The sequence below is a fragment of the Penicillium bovifimosum genome, assembly GCF_028826915.1.
Source record: "Penicillium bovifimosum strain IBT 22155 chromosome Unknown utg000003l_segment0_segment0, whole genome shotgun sequence".
Lineage (NCBI taxonomy): Eukaryota > Fungi > Ascomycota > Eurotiomycetes > Eurotiales > Aspergillaceae > Penicillium > Penicillium bovifimosum.
The window spans coordinates 1,277,104-1,292,853 of record NW_026622712.1 but is presented as its reverse complement, the minus strand read 5'-3'; the positions used below and the strand labels follow the sequence as shown (position 1 = coordinate 1,292,853).

Here is a 15,750-nt window from a genome sequence, read left to right as displayed (position 1 = left end):
GCGAGATAGCTTCAACGACTGCATACATACGGAGGATACATGCGCCAGAGCCACAACCAATACATTTAATACCTAATAAGAGATATGAATGCTGGAATTGCGGAGACTGATTGAAATCCTCATCTAACTACACAGTACCTATTGCTCCGTACACTCAACTCTGTATATTCGCAGTTTACCTTGGGCGCTCCCGCTCCACTTTTACTCCATTTTTTAACATTTAACCCCTTCTCATTCGCTCTTAAGGGTGTGCTTTATCGTGACTGGTATGAAAGGTGGAAAGAAAACAGAAGACAAGTGGATGATGATGATGTAGACCTGCCACGCCATGATCATCCAAATACCCCCCAGATCTTAGGTGTTCTCTTCTTATCTGAGTTGCAAACCTATGCCACCTGGCTAGTGACAGATATGAAGCAAGCAGAACTGTCGGGACATATCTATGTCTACTGGCGCGTTCCTGCGCCAAGCTACGAACCCGGTCATGTGACTGCCAAGAACCACCGTGTTCACTGGGATCCAGGGGTACCTTCCTTCTAGACAGACATCAATCATATCAATCGAATCCATTTCTACTATTGCGCTACGCATTATCTGTGTACACAGGACCTAGCTGGTGACGCCAACACTGATCGAATCATGCTTTTGCCTTCGTCATTGTAGGCCTGGATGACTAGTCGTGACTTCTCAAAAGGTGTACCTGTAGCCTTGCCCTTGATCGCCAAGGGCGTGTTCGATTTCGTACAATATGACCCAAACAAGCATGCTGGAGTACGCATCTTCAACTCACGGCTGGTCAATGAGATCAAGGGCAAGGCTACAGGTACACCTTTTGAGAAGTCACGACTAGTCATCCAGGCCTACAATGACGAAGGCAAAAGCATGATTCTCACCCAGTCCCCGACGATCCAGCGAGCTAGCCAACGCGTCATCGTGGCCCTGGCGCCATCTCTACGAGCAAAGAACATCAGCCTGTCGATCCGGGACATCACCCAGGATCAGTCGGTTCAACGAAGTTGTTGACTGGACATATGCCTGGGTGATGTCCCGGATCGACAGGCTGATGTTCTTGCTCGTAGAGATGGTGCCAGGGCCACGATGACGCGTTGAACTGACTGGGTATGCGGTTTATCGTGAGAGGAGAGTTTGTGTGCGGTGTCATCAAGGGAGGATATGAAGAGGAACCGATGGATATCTAATACAAGTGTCGCCTCGGAGGATAGTGGTGATGCTCTCAAATTCTCTGATGCAAATTCACACAAAGTAAGGGAGCAAGGAGAATGGGCATGGAATTTCCCTTACTGTGTACTCTCTGTGAATTGGCATCAAGGAATTTGAGAGTATCATCACTATCGTCCGTGAAGGGCTGAAGAAGGATCGTATATGAGCTGCTTTTGATGGATGGTGCGTATCAGGCGTGTCAGAGAAAGCATAGGGGCTGCACGGCTCATGCAGTACCGAAAGCGTCCATGGTACCCATTACAGCTGAGACTATGATCATGTAGTCAATGGACACAGAGAGACGGAAGCAGCGCGCGGCAGGAAGCCACTGGCCGAGAAGTACTACCGTGGGAATGAACATAGTGCAAAAGTGAGAGTGAAAAGATGGGGTAAACGGCAGAAGTAACACAGTAGGGGGTATTCGGCAGCTCAACTTCGCTATGGCGTATACCTCTATTGGGGAGGAACGGAGATGAACGCCAAAGTGAAGCTGAAAGGCTGTAGCTGTCCCAGCTTCAGCGTGCTGTGTAGAACATGATGGACCCTTTAGATGGTATTCCTGCCTTTGCTCAGTGATATTTCTTACACCCCGACGCTGCTCAGGAAGTTCGCCTTCAGTACAATCTGTACCTCTCGTGGATGTTCAAGGCTCACACCAATCTGAAGGTCTGTAGCTCGACCAAAGCTATTGAATCTTGTATCTTTTGTATTGATTCCGCCACCCATTATTTACATCAACAGAACCCGACCCACGCCAATGTTCTCATTAAAACGGATATGGCATGATGCCCCATCGGCCAGAATACCAGCAGCGATCAAAAAAGAAGAAAGATTGGAAGGAAAACAGGCGGCCAAAACGCAAGGGAGGATGTAGTTTCGAGACCCTCAATATGTAGTACTAAAACGAGGATAACTTCAAGCAGAAGAAACGTAGAAAAACAAGACTAAAATGGGTAATTTCTTGCAAAACAGCCGAAATCGCACGCTTTCACCATCGAGGTTTCTGAGTATCGATCATCGGAAGACGAATAGAAGGATAGAGGGCGAGTTGAACCGTCATGGAAGAAAGGTAGGCCGGCACGGGAGGGAAGATAAGATAGTAAACGACTCCGGTTCTATGCATCAAGGAAGGCGGAATGGAGGGTGGTATCGGCGAAAGAGGTGAAGAGAAGTATTTCGAAGGGCATAGCGACGTGAAGGAGGAGGGTAAGGGGGTAGAGGGGAGATGGGGGAAAGAGGCAAGTTTACATGATGATCGCGGGAACTGCATATCGATATTAGCGAAAGAGTTGTGGAGTTTCATAGAAACAGACAACTTACCATCAATATTCTGCTTGATGCTCTTGTGGGGCAGGATGGAGCCACCGTTGACATATACCTCGTCGGCAATGGTCACATCGTCTCCGAGTACAGTAACGTTCTCCAGACGCGCCCAGCGGCCAACAGAGCTGTTCCAGCCAACAATCGTAGACTTGATCCAAGCGTGATCCTTGACCTTGCAGTTCTCCATCACGACGCAACGCTGAAGACGGACACCATCGCCCACGACAACGTTGGGACCGATCACCACGTTGGGGCCAATGCGGCAGTTCTTGCCGATCTTAGCGGAGGGATCAACCATGACATTGCCACCGTACACGTAGGGCTCTGTGTGGGGGACAAGGAGCTTGGGGTTGCGCTTGGCGAGAGAGGTCAGGTACAAACAAGTACCGGTGAGGAAATCCTTGGGCTGGCCGACGTCCATCCAGAAGCCCTCAAGATCGAATGAGTGGAGCTGGCCCTCCTTGCAGATGGCGGGGAAGGTCTCCTGCTCGATAGATGTCGGGCGGAGGTCAATCCGCTTGAGAACACTGGGGTTCAGAATGTATATACCGGCGTTGATGCGATTGCCAACGAATTCGACGGGTTTCTCGACGAAGCGATCGATGCGCGAGGCGTGGTTGGGCTTGTGAACAACGACACCGTACTTGGAGGGCTCGTCCACTTTGGTGACGACGATGGTACCCTCATCTCCGTGCTTCTGGTGGAACTCGGCGAGCTCTTTGAAGGGGTAATCGCAAATGACGTCCGAGTTCAATACGAAGAAGGGCGAGTCGTCCTTGCCCAGGATCTTCTCCGCCAGCTTGAGCGGGCCAGCCGTGCCTAGCGGTTCAGACTCGACAGAGAACTCAATGTTGACTCCATATTGCTCCTCGTACTTCTTCAAGGCTGCGACCATGACATCTGGGCGGTAGTTGACGGCGAGAACGATATCGGTGACACCTGCAGCGGCCAAGCTCTCGACTTGGTGTAGGATCATAGGCCGGTTTCCGAACTCCACCAGGGGCTTAGGAAGGGTGAGAGTCTATAATTGGAGTATTAGCATTGCCAAGCATATAACATACAATTATAACCAGGGTCCATATAGGGAGGTGACTTACCAAAGGACGCAGACGGGTACCAAAACCGCCGACAAGAATGAGAGCTGTAGAAGGTTAGCGGGAGAAGGGAAAGGCTTGACTAGAGACATACCCTTCATGATGAATTGGTGGAAAATAGAAAATTAGTTAAGAGTTAAAAGAGTAAAGAAGCTGAGAAACAAAAGGAGAGACTTGTTATTTAGGGAACACCTGGCTGTTGATTTATTTTCGTCCAAGGTGGGGGCACGTGAGTGGGCAGTGATTGGAGGGGCTCTGTTTGCGGGAAAAAGGGGCATCTACATCGACGGATGGACTCTTGAGTGTACATCTAACTAATCCGGTGGGATCATTTCGACATTCTCCACGGAATCAAGAATCCGTTCTGAGGTCTCATCTGTTTTCTAGTTCAGCCCATCCCGGCGAATACATCCAATCATTCCAATGGTATCGCATGATTCCGACCGGCAGATGGCGTCCTCAAATCTAAGGGCCTCATTTCCACGGACAGGGCTGGTCATGAGGTATCGCCCCTGAAACTTAACATGTGGGGGGTTAACCTGTTTCCCTCTCCCTGTACAACCTACATCGTTACACTAAGTAGAAAGAAAAGTTGGGTTCAACTTAACTCAGAAATGGGTATCCTCGAAGTAAAAAGTGATCCAAGGTTCAACAATGGCCAAAAAATAGAAATCCCCGACACAACCTATTGCGTGTCCGGGGGCAATCCACGTGGGTGAGACATTCCAACCGAATCCGTCACAAATCGGAACATCCAGTTTCGTACTCGGCGAGTCTTAAGGATTGGCTGATTGTCTTGTGAGCTATCTAACATTCTGTTCTGATAAAGTCCAACTGCATCCGTCACATCCACCGCTTGTCGATAGAAAAGCTCAACCGTGGTCATCCCTCGAAGACTTTGTCCGTAAACTCGATCTTGGAATGTACTGAGTCCGACATTACGGAGTAAGACGATGTCGCGGGGTCGGAGGCCCGCGAGGGATCGACCAAGGTGATCCGCTTCACTGTTCTTGGCAGCGGACGGCTTCTCCGGCTTGAGCCAAAAATTGACGCCAAACCCAGCTTTGGTCTCGTCTCCAACAACGAGCTCAATAATGTCCAATTCGGTTTTCCATTGTCGTGTTACAATCCGCCGTGGGAGGTGGACGGCGAGCACTCCCACTATCAAATTCACCGTCATCGTCTGCGGTGCAATGGACTGAATGTATTTTGCTGTGGGGAGGTTGTGCAAGTCGGTAAGAGGTCCAGCAAAATGGAGCATGCGAGGTGTTGTTGGAATGTCTGCTTTTTCCAACCCCCTAGAGCTGGTCTTCGCGCTATCCTCGCCCAAACTACTCTCTTGGGTTGAATCCGCTACGTAAACCCCCGGACTACTTACCTCGGAGGTTTCGTGAACGGCAAAAGAGTGGTTGAAGAATTTTGACAGCATCGAATCTGCCGGGTTTTCAGGCAGCGCATTTGTTGTCGCGGCTAGCTGGTACGAGATGAAAAATTCTGTATCCTTGTGACCTTGATAGACAGCATAATTTTCATCTAGCTTGTCTGAGGTTGACCGTAGAAGTCGCCATCTCACAGGTGGCTGATCCAGCGACAGCTCTTGTCCTGGGCTATTCGTGCTTTCATGAAAGGGAGGTATAGGTGTATTCAGAAGTTCGTCTGCGTGCCAACTCAGGCTTGACGATAGCGGTGCGCCTACCAAAAATATATTCTTTCGAGACATAAATAATCGACTGTATGGTCTGTGGCTCAAAGAGAACTTGTAGCTTGGGTAGAGATGGTATACAGAGAGGTCCGTCTTGATGCCATCGAACAAGCGGTTTGGATCATAGAATCAAGTCCAAAGGGCGCAAGTCAGACCGAGAAAAGTGAAGTCTAGAGACGGTTCACATAGTTGAGCCTCATTGGAATAAGTGAAGTTTCCAGAGAGGGTTACATAGTCGAGAGTCGAAACGTCGATTTTGGACGATTGTGATGAAACTTCGGTTGGGGCCCGAACCATGGTCTCAGATACCGGGTCGAGGTCGTCTACTGTGTACTAGGTAGGCCTGCTCCTAAGCCTCATAAGAATCAGTCAACTTTTAGATACTCGCGGAAAGATTTCAGCCATTCAGGCTTTTCGTTCACTTGGAATATGAAAGTAATTGAAGGCTAAGCTAATCCTGTGAAGGTAAACGAGCCGGAAAACACATAATAAAAGATGAAAATTACCGTGTACAACTTGATATCTGATGGACGCTATTTGCTCTTACCAATGACTATCATGAAATAGGATATCAAGGAGATGAAATAAATTCATGATTGTTGAGATAATATATCGCGTTTACTATGTGTTTTGGGGGTGGCCGGGTTGTTTGCATGCGGAGGACACGACTCACACGAGGTGTTACCACATCACGTGCCAGCATTACCGGTATCACGTGCGCCTTCTGCGGTCATTTTACCGGACAATCACTAGTCCGATACCTTACCGCCCAGATAATTTTTCCGACCCCATCTCCAATACCTCAACGGTCCGATGCTTTCTCCGGCGCGGCATCCAGAGGCCGTCGGTTCGATATTTTTCCGATGCTCCGTATGTCAGACTCAGTGGCATTGCGGCTTCGCCGCCTTTGCGGAGCACCACTACACTATCGCCTTCCTCTTCCTTCGATTTCATGACAGCGATGTCATTCATTTCAACTCGGCCTTAACTGCATTCATCTTTGCTTTTTTGGTCTGAGCCTGATCTAGAGAAGCACACGGCCGGGTGCCGCTGTACATCGGACAGCCATGGCGTTCCAAGTCGCGATCCCCAAGCTTGTGAGTACCATTTCGCGATTTGCAGAAAGACCTTACAACTGACGCTGTACATCTTCTCTCAGGATGTTGCCGCCGTCACCTCGGATCTCTGGCCGTCTTTCTCTCGAAACCTGGCCGCTCCTTGGAAGAAGGCCAATCAAGTCTCAACGACTCACGCCAGCAACTCTCGGAATACTCTCAGACAAGAACATGAGAAGGTATGACATGGCCTATTCTATCCTTGGCATCGCCCAACGCTGATAAAAGTCAGGGTCCCGAACATACAGCCTTACCTGAGTATCTGAGGAGCGTCCCCATGGAAGCATTGCGAGCGCAGGTCATCGGCCGGGCCGCACAACAAGGATGGTCACCGTTGCTGAAGCAATGTAAGTTGTGCTACAAGTACTGTCATTGGGGAAGCCTTGCCTGACTTATCATGAAAATAGGCAATCCACTTCGGACCTCATCGTTTACGCCGTCTTCTAGCGCTACCCCTAGTGCTCGTTCCTACTCTACCCTGACTCCGTTCCGCCTCCACACCTTACGCGCGGCCCTGAAGGTCAACGGTCTTTCCAAAACACACCAACAGCGATACTTGTTCGGAGGATCCTGGCATCAAATACTCGCCCAGAAGGAGAAGATTGCCAACAAGAGCCCAAACAATGCAGACGCCCAGAATGCTTTCTATACGGCTCTTTTGCGTGCGAACATGCCTAGCATAGTTATCGAGCGACACCGAAGCGGCTATTTCGCTGGAGATACCACAACTGAAGCCTTGGTCCAACGGGCCCAGGCAAGCATTGGTGGCGCCGACGCTGGAGCTCACGCCGGCTCAACTCACAACTTGAGCCCCGAACAGCTCCAGGCTGTCGGTCAAGCGGTTGCTGCTCGTGCTACTGGTAGTCAAATCGGAATGGGAAAGCAGAACGGCACTGGCGCCAAAGACGCTCCTCTCTACGTCGTTGTCGATGAATCTCTCGGGAGCACAGTCTTCCGCTGGGTCAAGTTTTTGCTCATCTTCGGCTTCTTCACCTACATCTCTCTGGTAACGGTCACGATCTTGGTTGAGACCACTGGTGTGTTGAAGAATGTCAGGGGTGCACAGGACAAGGAAGCTCAGGCTGAACAGCAGACGGCTCGCTTCAGTGATGTGCATGGCTGCGACGAGGCCAAGGATGAGTTGCAAGAGCTGGTGGAGTTCCTTATCAACCCGGAGCGTTTCTCTACTCTCGGCGGTAAACTGCCCAAGGGTGTTCTCTTGGTGGGCCCTCCCGGTACTGGTAAGACCCTGCTTGCGCGTGCTGTTGCTGGCGAAGCGGGTGTCCCCTTCTTCTACATGTCTGGATCCGAATTCGATGAGGTGTACGTCGGTGTCGGTGCCAAGCGCGTTCGTGATTTGTTCGCTCAGGCCCGCAACAAGTCTCCGGCCATTATCTTCATCGATGAACTGGATGCGATAGGCGGAAAGCGAAACGAGCGCGATGCTGCTTATGTCAAGCAGACTCTCAACCAGCTGCTGACTGAACTTGATGGATTCTCGCAAACCAGCGGCGTCATCATTATCGCCGCTACCAACTATCCTCAGCTCCTGGACAAGGCTCTTACTCGACCTGGTCGATTTGACCGCAGAGTTGTTGTGGACTTGCCAGATGTTCGCGGCCGGATGGACATTTTGAGGCACCACATGAAGAACATCCAATTCGGCCCTGACGTTGATGTGGGGGTCATTGCACGAGGTACTCCCGGTTTCTCTGGTGCTGATCTGGAGAACTTGGTCAACCAAGCGGCAGTCCATGCCAGCCGTGACCGCAAGGCTAACGTTGGCTCGTTTGACTTTGATTGGGCCAAGGATAAGATCATGATGGGTGCTGAGGCTCGAAGCCGCATCATCCAGGACAAGGACAAGCTGTTGACTGCGTACCACGAGGCTGGTCACGCTCTCGTTGCTCACTTCTCCCCTTCTTCCACCCCGCTGTACAAGATCACCATCGTTCCCCGTGGTATGGCTCTCGGTATTACCCACTTCCTGCCCGAGATGGACACTGTCTCGAGGAACTACACTGAATACCTGGCCGATATCGCGGTCTCCATGGGTGGCAAGGCTGCGGAGGAGCTAGTTTTCGGTCACGACAATGTCACGAGTGGCATCTCAGCTGTAAGTTTCATTTCTCGTCCTATCCTAGATGCCAGCGTCCGAGCCGAAGCGCGTTCCATGGTATACTAACGCTTTCTTTAGGATATCCAAAGCGCCACCGAGACGGCGTTCACACTGATCACCCGATTCGGTTACTCTAAGAAGCTCGGCAACGTCGATCTTTCTACAAACTACGATAGCCTGTCATCGGAAACCAAGCAGGAAATCGAGGGTGAAGTGCGCCGTCTAGTCGAGGAAGCCCGAGACCGAGCAACCAAGATCTTGACCGAAAAGCGCAACGAGTTGGAACTCCTAACCAAGGCGCTCATCGAATACGAGACCCTCTCAAAGGAGGAAATGGAGAAGGTGCTCAAGGGCGAAAAGCTCCAGAAACTTACCTCTTCCCCAAGCGCGCCCATGAAGCTTCCCGACGCCTTGCAATCCGCGGCGATCGTATCACCATCCCCGACTCAAGAGTAAACACTGCTCTTCTGTAACTTTCGCCCTTTTTCCATTTCCCCAGCGTTGGGCTTTTTGATCCTACATGCCTTTTATTTGTCCTCATAGTGCATATCCGGATCGTTCCGGCGTCTTTGAAAATACCATCTTTCCTCTTGTCACGTCTCGAGCAGATGAATCAGTCACTATGGTTCTACACTTGCTGCAGTTCTGCATGCGCAACGAATACCACTGAACGCTGAACTGATCCCTGTGCTGCCGGTAGTTATGGGATCTCTATTCAAGCTGGCTAGCCCCTGTCTATGTCTATGTATCTATTTGCTTAGGCCTTCGTCTGTCAACTTCCCAAGGTTGATGATCTCCACTCCATAGTGAAACTGAATGCATCCAGCACTATTCTTCCTGTATCCCACGTGCATCAACTGCAAAGTAACCTCTCTATCTATACCTTGAGTCCTTGACTACGTTCTCCATAAACAATGGTTCTAGATTCGGCCAACACATTGGGCGCCAACGATTTCAAGTTCATTCATTAATACAAAGAGACGTCCTCCAGCTTCTCCACCCAGCATAGAGCATCCACAGCTCACTGGGGATAGGCGTTTCTGCGGGCCTCGGTAGCTCGGTCAAATATTCCTGTACGTACTTTGACACCTGCTGACCAAGGCCAAAGCTGAAAGTAAACCCACCGGCTTCCTGCCGGGTGTCGCTCTGCAATACGCCATAGCTCGGAAAATGAGTTCAGCTGCATCGACTGTTCCCACGGTGTTGAGTCGTGGACGCCTAGCCAGATGGCACCGGCCCATTGACTGACATAACGCTGGTCCATCGCATCGCCGGGTAGAAAGTCGCCCAGGATTGTAATTTCGGTGTGGTGAATGTTTTGAAAAGGGAAACCTATCGTAGCTATGGAAGATATATTGATGAAACCCAAAGAACAGTAGGTAGACTTGTCATAATCCTAGATCTGCTTTGTCAACTGCAGGTTCAAATGAACCGACTTGAGTTGCGAGTACGCCTCCAATCCTGCCTGGCCCAGTTCCCTCCCAACACCGCTCTGCTTGACACCACCAAAGGGTACACGGTAGTCACTATTATTGCTGGAGTTTATCCAGACCATGCCGGCCTTCAATCTAGAAGCCACACGGTGAGCGCGCGTGATATCACTCGTGCACACAGCAGCGGCAAGCCCGTATTCAGTCGCGTTCGATAGCCGGATTGCTTCCGCCTCGCTGGAGAATTTGACGAAAACCGCAAATGGCCCGAAGACCTCTTCCTTGTAGATCCGCATATGCGGTTGCACATCACGGACGATGGTAGGTTCGACAAAGAATCCTTTACCGTTGGGTCTACCTTCTGCAACCTTACCCCCGGACACGATCGTGGCACCTTCCTCCTGGGCAATCCTGCCGTATTCGAGTATCTTTTCGAATTGGGCCTTGGAGACTTGCGGGCCTTGGTATGTCTTCTCGTCGAATGGGCAGCCAATGACTTGGACACTTGCAACGTATTCTTTGAACTTTTGGATGAAGGAATCGTAGATCTTCTCGTGGACGAAAATCCTCGACGTTGCCGTGCAGACTTGGCCCATGTTGCCCATCACACCGTAATGTGCCCACTTCACTGCGTTGGGAATTTGGGCATCATCGAAGATGACGAGAGCGCTTTTGCCTCCAGTCTCAAGCGTGATATTCTTCATGGTATCGCTGGCCATCCGCATGATCTGTTTACCTGTCGGTGTACTGCCGGTGAATGCCACTTTATCGACTTCAGAATGCTGGACTAAGGCTGATCCAGCCTCAACGCCATAGCCATTGATGATGTTGACCACTCCCGGCGGGAATCCCGCTTCCACCAGGATGTTTGCGAAATAGAGAATGGAAAGAGGAGTTTGCTCGGCTGCTTTGATAACCACGGTATTACCACAAGCTAGCGCAGGTCCTAACTTCCATGCTGCCATCGCGAGTGGATAATTCCATCTAGAAGCGTAGCAAAACCCGTTAGCTTTGGAAGGTTCTTTAATGAAAACAAGTGGGCACTCAGCTTGCAGCTTGGGTAAGTCGATCACCAATAGACACCTTTGAAGGGGAAACTCACGGAATGATTTGACCACAAACACCAATAGGTTCGCGCACGGTATAGGCAAACTTGGAGCGACTAGTCTCGATAGTCTGTCCGTAAGCCTTGTCGGCCCAGCCGCCGTAATACCGGAAAACCGAGAAGACCTCCTCAAGGTCACCCAGCGCCTGGGAGTATGGCTTGCCATTGTCCAGTGCCTCGATAGTGGCTAAGACATGTTGCTGGCTTTCAACCAAGTCGGCAAGTCTCAGCATCAGTTTGCCACGAGCAGTCCCAACAATGCTTTGCCATTCTTCTCCCTCAAATGCAGCGCGGGCGGCACGAACTGCCTTGTCAACATCTTGCGCTGTGGCAGCATGAACTGAGACGATTTCTTTCTCGGTCCTGTAGACATGACACGTCAACTCAGAGGATCTGAGATTTTAGGCTGAGTTACTCACGCAGGGTTGATGGACTGAAGTTTTTGACCAGTGGATGAAGCAACCCATTGATTATTGATGAAGAGACCAGTCGGCTGTTGGTAGGTCACACCATTGGGGGCCGTGATGGTCTGAGTCAAACTGGACATTTTGAATATATAGCGCAAGATAATCCACACTGTGGCATCTTGCGCGGGAAATTGCTTCCTTTTTAGGTGCGGCCAGTGTCCGGGCTTCGGGGCGACTAGAATCATGGGTACGGATCATTTCGAGTGGGCTCGGTGTGAGGCATAAAGCACATTCGAAGAGGAGGTAGCTTACTTGCCTATTCCGAAAAGCAGACGAGGCCCGCCAGTTATGAACCGAGCTTCCTCTTTGAGATTCGAGGCGAAGTATGGCGTCTCCACCTTGCAAATCAGATCTGGAAAGATAACCTTTAGCACATACGCCGTACTTGCGTAGAATGTGGATCATACGGAGTAGTCTGGGCCATCTACGCGAGTTTTCACGTCATATCATGGAGCAGAGCTTGATTAACGAAACTAACCGAGGGACTGTGCCGCCTACGAGGGGTATAACGGTCACCTGCTCTTTTGCCTATTTTCGTGCTATGCAAATTTATAAGAACATACGATTCACGAAAGAAAGAGAAATGAAAAAAAGAACTTCATAGTCATTTGCTCAAATCTTGGACATAGATGGTTGCAATCTAACTAGGGCATTGTCGCGTAGAAAACCTTCGATGGTCTGAGTGGACGCAGGCTCTTTTCCTCGCGCTTTCCTTGCAAGCGCTTTGAGTGTCCGCATCTCTGCGAGCAAACCATCATCAGTAACCTGACCGTTGCAGTATCTCCCCTGCACGTAGTGGCAATAATTGCGCAGTCCATTGACTTCCTTGGTTTTGCCCGGGGTACCAGCCTTGAGGGGCTCAGTTTGCGGCACAAACCGAGCCACCTCTGTACCGGTCATTCGGTTGTAGACATCAACCACATGCTGAAAGCTAGTTGCTTCCGATATAGCCCAGATGATCCGATTGGCATATTTTGACGGGTCCAAGAAGACACCATGCACAGCATCGCCGTAATCGTCTTTCACGGAGGTCCATGGGACAAGCTCCGGGTCATTGCTCATAGGAAAGATCTTCAGACTGAGAAAGCCTTCTGAGTCGGGAACGGTGGCAAAGCCACCGAATGCCTTGGCGTACGTCTCCATGAAGAAAACATCCATAGCCCATCCAGCGTTGACCTCAACAAAGGCCTCAAACCCAGCCTTTCGTCCGTAGTTGGCAATGGCGTTTTTGTTGTCGAAGGACAGGATCGACACTTCCCCGTTCGTCAGGCGCTCTGACTGCGGGAGACCCGAGAAAACAAAGTATTTCACACGTTGGCGGATGGCGGCATCGATCACGATCTTGCCCATGGCGGATTCAGGTAGTCCGATCTCATTCTTGAAGTTTAGGTCGTCGGAGTCCGTGTTGAGAAACACACCGTAGGCACCGGCAAACACCAAATCCAGTTCTGTGGCGTTCCAGGAGTCGGCCTTGACCAACAGAAATCCCTGCTCGCGACACTTGTCGGCTTTGGGCGAGTTGGCATCACGCGTTGTCAATACAACTTGGAACTCGGGATTATCTTTCAGTGAACGAGCGACCGAGCCGCCATACATGCCGGTGCCGCCAATGACAACGATCTTCTTTGGTGTGGTCATGGTGTTCAGGTGGGAAATATAACGAAGGTTGTATAAGAGTGTCGAAGAGGAGGGTGTCGGCGAGAAGGCCTTTGAAAGACAAAGCCATTATTAGACGTCATTTATAATGCTCAGGAATACTATCGCTATGAATAACCTCATTATCAACATAGAGATATTCCCCACATGAGGGGAAAGTACCTTGGAGTGTGAGGAGCAACGTTCGTTTAATGTCCATATTGGGTAAGTTGGTGGGGAACAACACTAGTTGTCAGTCTCTCTCGTGCGAGTCGTGCCATTATCCATTGTATGGTTCCGGATAAGATAGAAGCCCTCCTACTGCGAGCTAGGTGAACCGTCGGCACTGTAGTAGAATAAGATAAAAAGTGATTCATCATTCAATCTAACCCACCAGATGACCAGAAGCCATTTCAAAGAAGTCGAATGGGAAATAGAAAAATACGCAGGATCTTATCATCTTGGCATGTGCCGGGTTATCTTCGCTTCCTGTCCCCAGGAAATTGGACTGGGATCTCCACATGATCCGTGCATCCCCCGAAAATAAACTCGCCCCACATGGCCTCGATTACCCCGAGAACATTGGTCATTGATCATTAACATTCAAGGCATATCTCTCGAAGCTACACAGTAGATAACGGAAGTTTTTCGCAGTCATTTCTATCCTCCGAGCGAATACTGGAGTCCATCACTTCGCAACAATCTGACACTTTGTAACTGCCATGGCATGCTCACTCCCACAAGCCAATGGCACGGTGCCTTTCTGGCGCCTTGAGCCACAGGAGCTGGACAACTTCCGGTCCACGCCCAACCTTCCGGACAAAAGCGACATAGTCATCATAGGTGGAGGGTATAGTGCTGCAGCACTCGTCACACATATTCAGAGAGAGTATCCCAATCACCCATCAATTTTGGTTCTCGAGGCTCGTCAGCTATGCTCCGGAGCATCGGGGCGAAACGGTAATAGTCCTTCTATTCACTTACATAGAATTTACTGACGGAATACCTAAATGTAGGTGGCCACATCAAGCCTGATCCATATCTGCATGCGTCCGCGATCGCCACTGAGTATGGACTTGCTGCAGGGGCGGAAGTCGCTGATTTCGAAGTCGCAAATTTGAACGCCGTGAAGGAGTATATCGAACTTGAAGGTGTCGACTGCGACTTCATCGTCACCAGAGCGTGCGATGTTCACTTCTCTAGCGGTCAGGATATGAAAATCAAGGAGAGCTTGCGTAGGCTCAAAGCAGCGGGAGTTGCCGCCGCTAAAACGGCGTCTGAAGTGGAGGAGACCCATGCTGAGAATGTGCGTGAATTCCCCTCTACATCCCAATTTCAGTTATCAACGCCTTGCAATTGTCTGACTTGAGCGCGATTCCAGGTATCAGGCGTGAAAGGGGCCAAGGGATGCATCAGCTACACCGCTGCACATCTCTGGCCGTACAAATTAATTCACCACATGTTCACCAAGGCGCTCAAACATGGCGGTCTCAACCTCCAGACAAATACTTGTGCGACTTCTGTCCTTCCCGCTGCCAACTCCCAAAGCGGCTGGACGATCCAGACAAACCGGGGCCCTGTCGAGGCCGGCAAGGTCATCGTTGCCTCAAACGGTTACACCCCGGCTTTATTGCCTGAGTATTGGGAGCAAATCATTCCATACCGTGCCGTGAGCTGCTATATCAAGACACCCGGCCCAGCACCACTTCTTGTCAATACATATGCCCTCCGATTCAAAGATTGGGATTTTGACTATCTCATTCCTCGACCTGATGGCAGCATCGTTGTGGGAGGGGCTCGCTCAGCCTACTTTCGCAACAAAGACCTGTGGTATAATAACGCGAATGATGCCGACGTCATTGAACAAACACGCGGATACTTTGACGGATACATGCAACGACACTTCCGTGGATGGGAGAACAGCGGCGCAGAGGTCTCGGAAATATGGACTGGCAGTAAGTATGATTGGCTACTCATCTCGAAGTCTACCGACTGACACTTGTCACTTATAGTCATGGGATATTCCCGTGATAAAATTCCCAGATTGGGACCCATACCAGGAAGGCCAGGAATGTTCATCATGGCGGGATGGACGGGTCACGGCATGCCTCAAATCTTTTTGGCAGCTAAGGGAATGGCAGACATGGTAGTAAACGATGTGCCCTTCCACGAAACGGGGTTGCCACGTGTTTTCGAGGAGACTGCAGATCGCTTACAGAACGCCCCGAACAAAGTGCTGGAGTCCTGGTATCAGGCTACTCAGACCCCGCGGCTATGATAGTTCATTGGTCACTATCCATTTGGCCTGGGATGCAATCATGTATGTTGTAGTATATCGGAAACGTGTTTTGCGTTGAAGATTCAAGACCTGGAGCAATGTAAGGATAGCCCTGAAAGAACCAGATGTACTATAATGCTCTCCTGTTCAGCACCCTGAGGTAGTGTGAGGGGAGCAGTGATATTAGTGATGACACTACATATTGACATGGTCAGATATCCAACTACAGTCACATCGTCGCTGCACAACATTCCCATGGTG

At 50.3% G+C, this 15,750-nt stretch overlaps 7 protein-coding genes across 7 annotated transcripts; 2 read left to right on the top strand and 5 right to left on the bottom strand.

Moving 5' to 3' along the window:
* Positions 1–2,465: 2,465 nt before the first annotated feature.
* On the bottom strand, positions 2,466–3,739 carry N7515_003544 (mannose-1-phosphate guanyltransferase; the record flags this gene model as incomplete). The annotated part of the gene is made up of 4 exons (XM_056664288.1): positions 2,466–2,485; positions 2,542–3,565; positions 3,642–3,685; positions 3,733–3,739. The coding sequence occupies 4 exons, from the start codon at positions 3,737–3,739 to the stop codon at positions 2,466–2,468; spliced, it is 1,095 nt and encodes a 364-aa protein (XP_056523345.1).
* A 584-nt stretch (positions 3,740–4,323) lies between these two features.
* On the bottom strand, positions 4,324–5,358 carry N7515_003543 (uncharacterized protein; the record flags this gene model as incomplete). Its single annotated transcript, XM_056664287.1, has 1 exon — positions 4,324–5,358. The coding sequence occupies one exon, from the start codon at positions 5,356–5,358 to the stop codon at positions 4,324–4,326; it is 1,035 nt and encodes a 344-aa protein (XP_056523344.1).
* Positions 5,359–6,102: 744 nt separating this feature from the next.
* N7515_003542 (uncharacterized protein) lies at positions 6,103–6,312 on the bottom strand (the record flags this gene model as incomplete). Its single annotated transcript, XM_056664286.1, has 1 exon — positions 6,103–6,312. One exon carries the CDS (start codon positions 6,310–6,312, stop codon positions 6,103–6,105), a length of 210 nt encoding a protein of 69 aa, XP_056523343.1.
* Positions 6,313–6,407: 95 nt separating this feature from the next.
* On the top strand, positions 6,408–9,030 carry N7515_003541 (i-AAA protease YME1; the record flags this gene model as incomplete). Its single annotated transcript, XM_056664285.1, has 5 exons — positions 6,408–6,437; positions 6,500–6,634; positions 6,688–6,802; positions 6,863–8,571; positions 8,653–9,030. The coding sequence occupies 5 exons, from the start codon at positions 6,408–6,410 to the stop codon at positions 9,028–9,030; spliced, it is 2,367 nt and encodes a 788-aa protein (XP_056523342.1).
* Positions 9,031–9,970: 940 nt separating this feature from the next.
* On the bottom strand, positions 9,971–11,656 carry N7515_003540 (Aldehyde/histidinol dehydrogenase; the record flags this gene model as incomplete). The annotated part of the gene is made up of 3 exons (XM_056664284.1): positions 9,971–10,988; positions 11,107–11,472; positions 11,529–11,656. 3 exons carry the CDS (start codon positions 11,654–11,656, stop codon positions 9,971–9,973), a joined length of 1,512 nt encoding a protein of 503 aa, XP_056523341.1.
* A 532-nt stretch (positions 11,657–12,188) lies between these two features.
* N7515_003539 (uncharacterized protein) lies at positions 12,189–13,214 on the bottom strand (the record flags this gene model as incomplete). Its single annotated transcript, XM_056664283.1, has 1 exon — positions 12,189–13,214. One exon carries the CDS (start codon positions 13,212–13,214, stop codon positions 12,189–12,191), a length of 1,026 nt encoding a protein of 341 aa, XP_056523340.1.
* A 719-nt stretch (positions 13,215–13,933) lies between these two features.
* Positions 13,934–15,489, top strand: N7515_003538 (NAD(P)/FAD-dependent oxidoreductase; the record flags this gene model as incomplete). Its single annotated transcript, XM_056664282.1, has 4 exons — positions 13,934–14,171; positions 14,228–14,517; positions 14,593–15,166; positions 15,224–15,489. The coding sequence occupies 4 exons, from the start codon at positions 13,934–13,936 to the stop codon at positions 15,487–15,489; spliced, it is 1,368 nt and encodes a 455-aa protein (XP_056523339.1).
* Between the last annotated feature and the right edge of the window lie 261 nt (positions 15,490–15,750).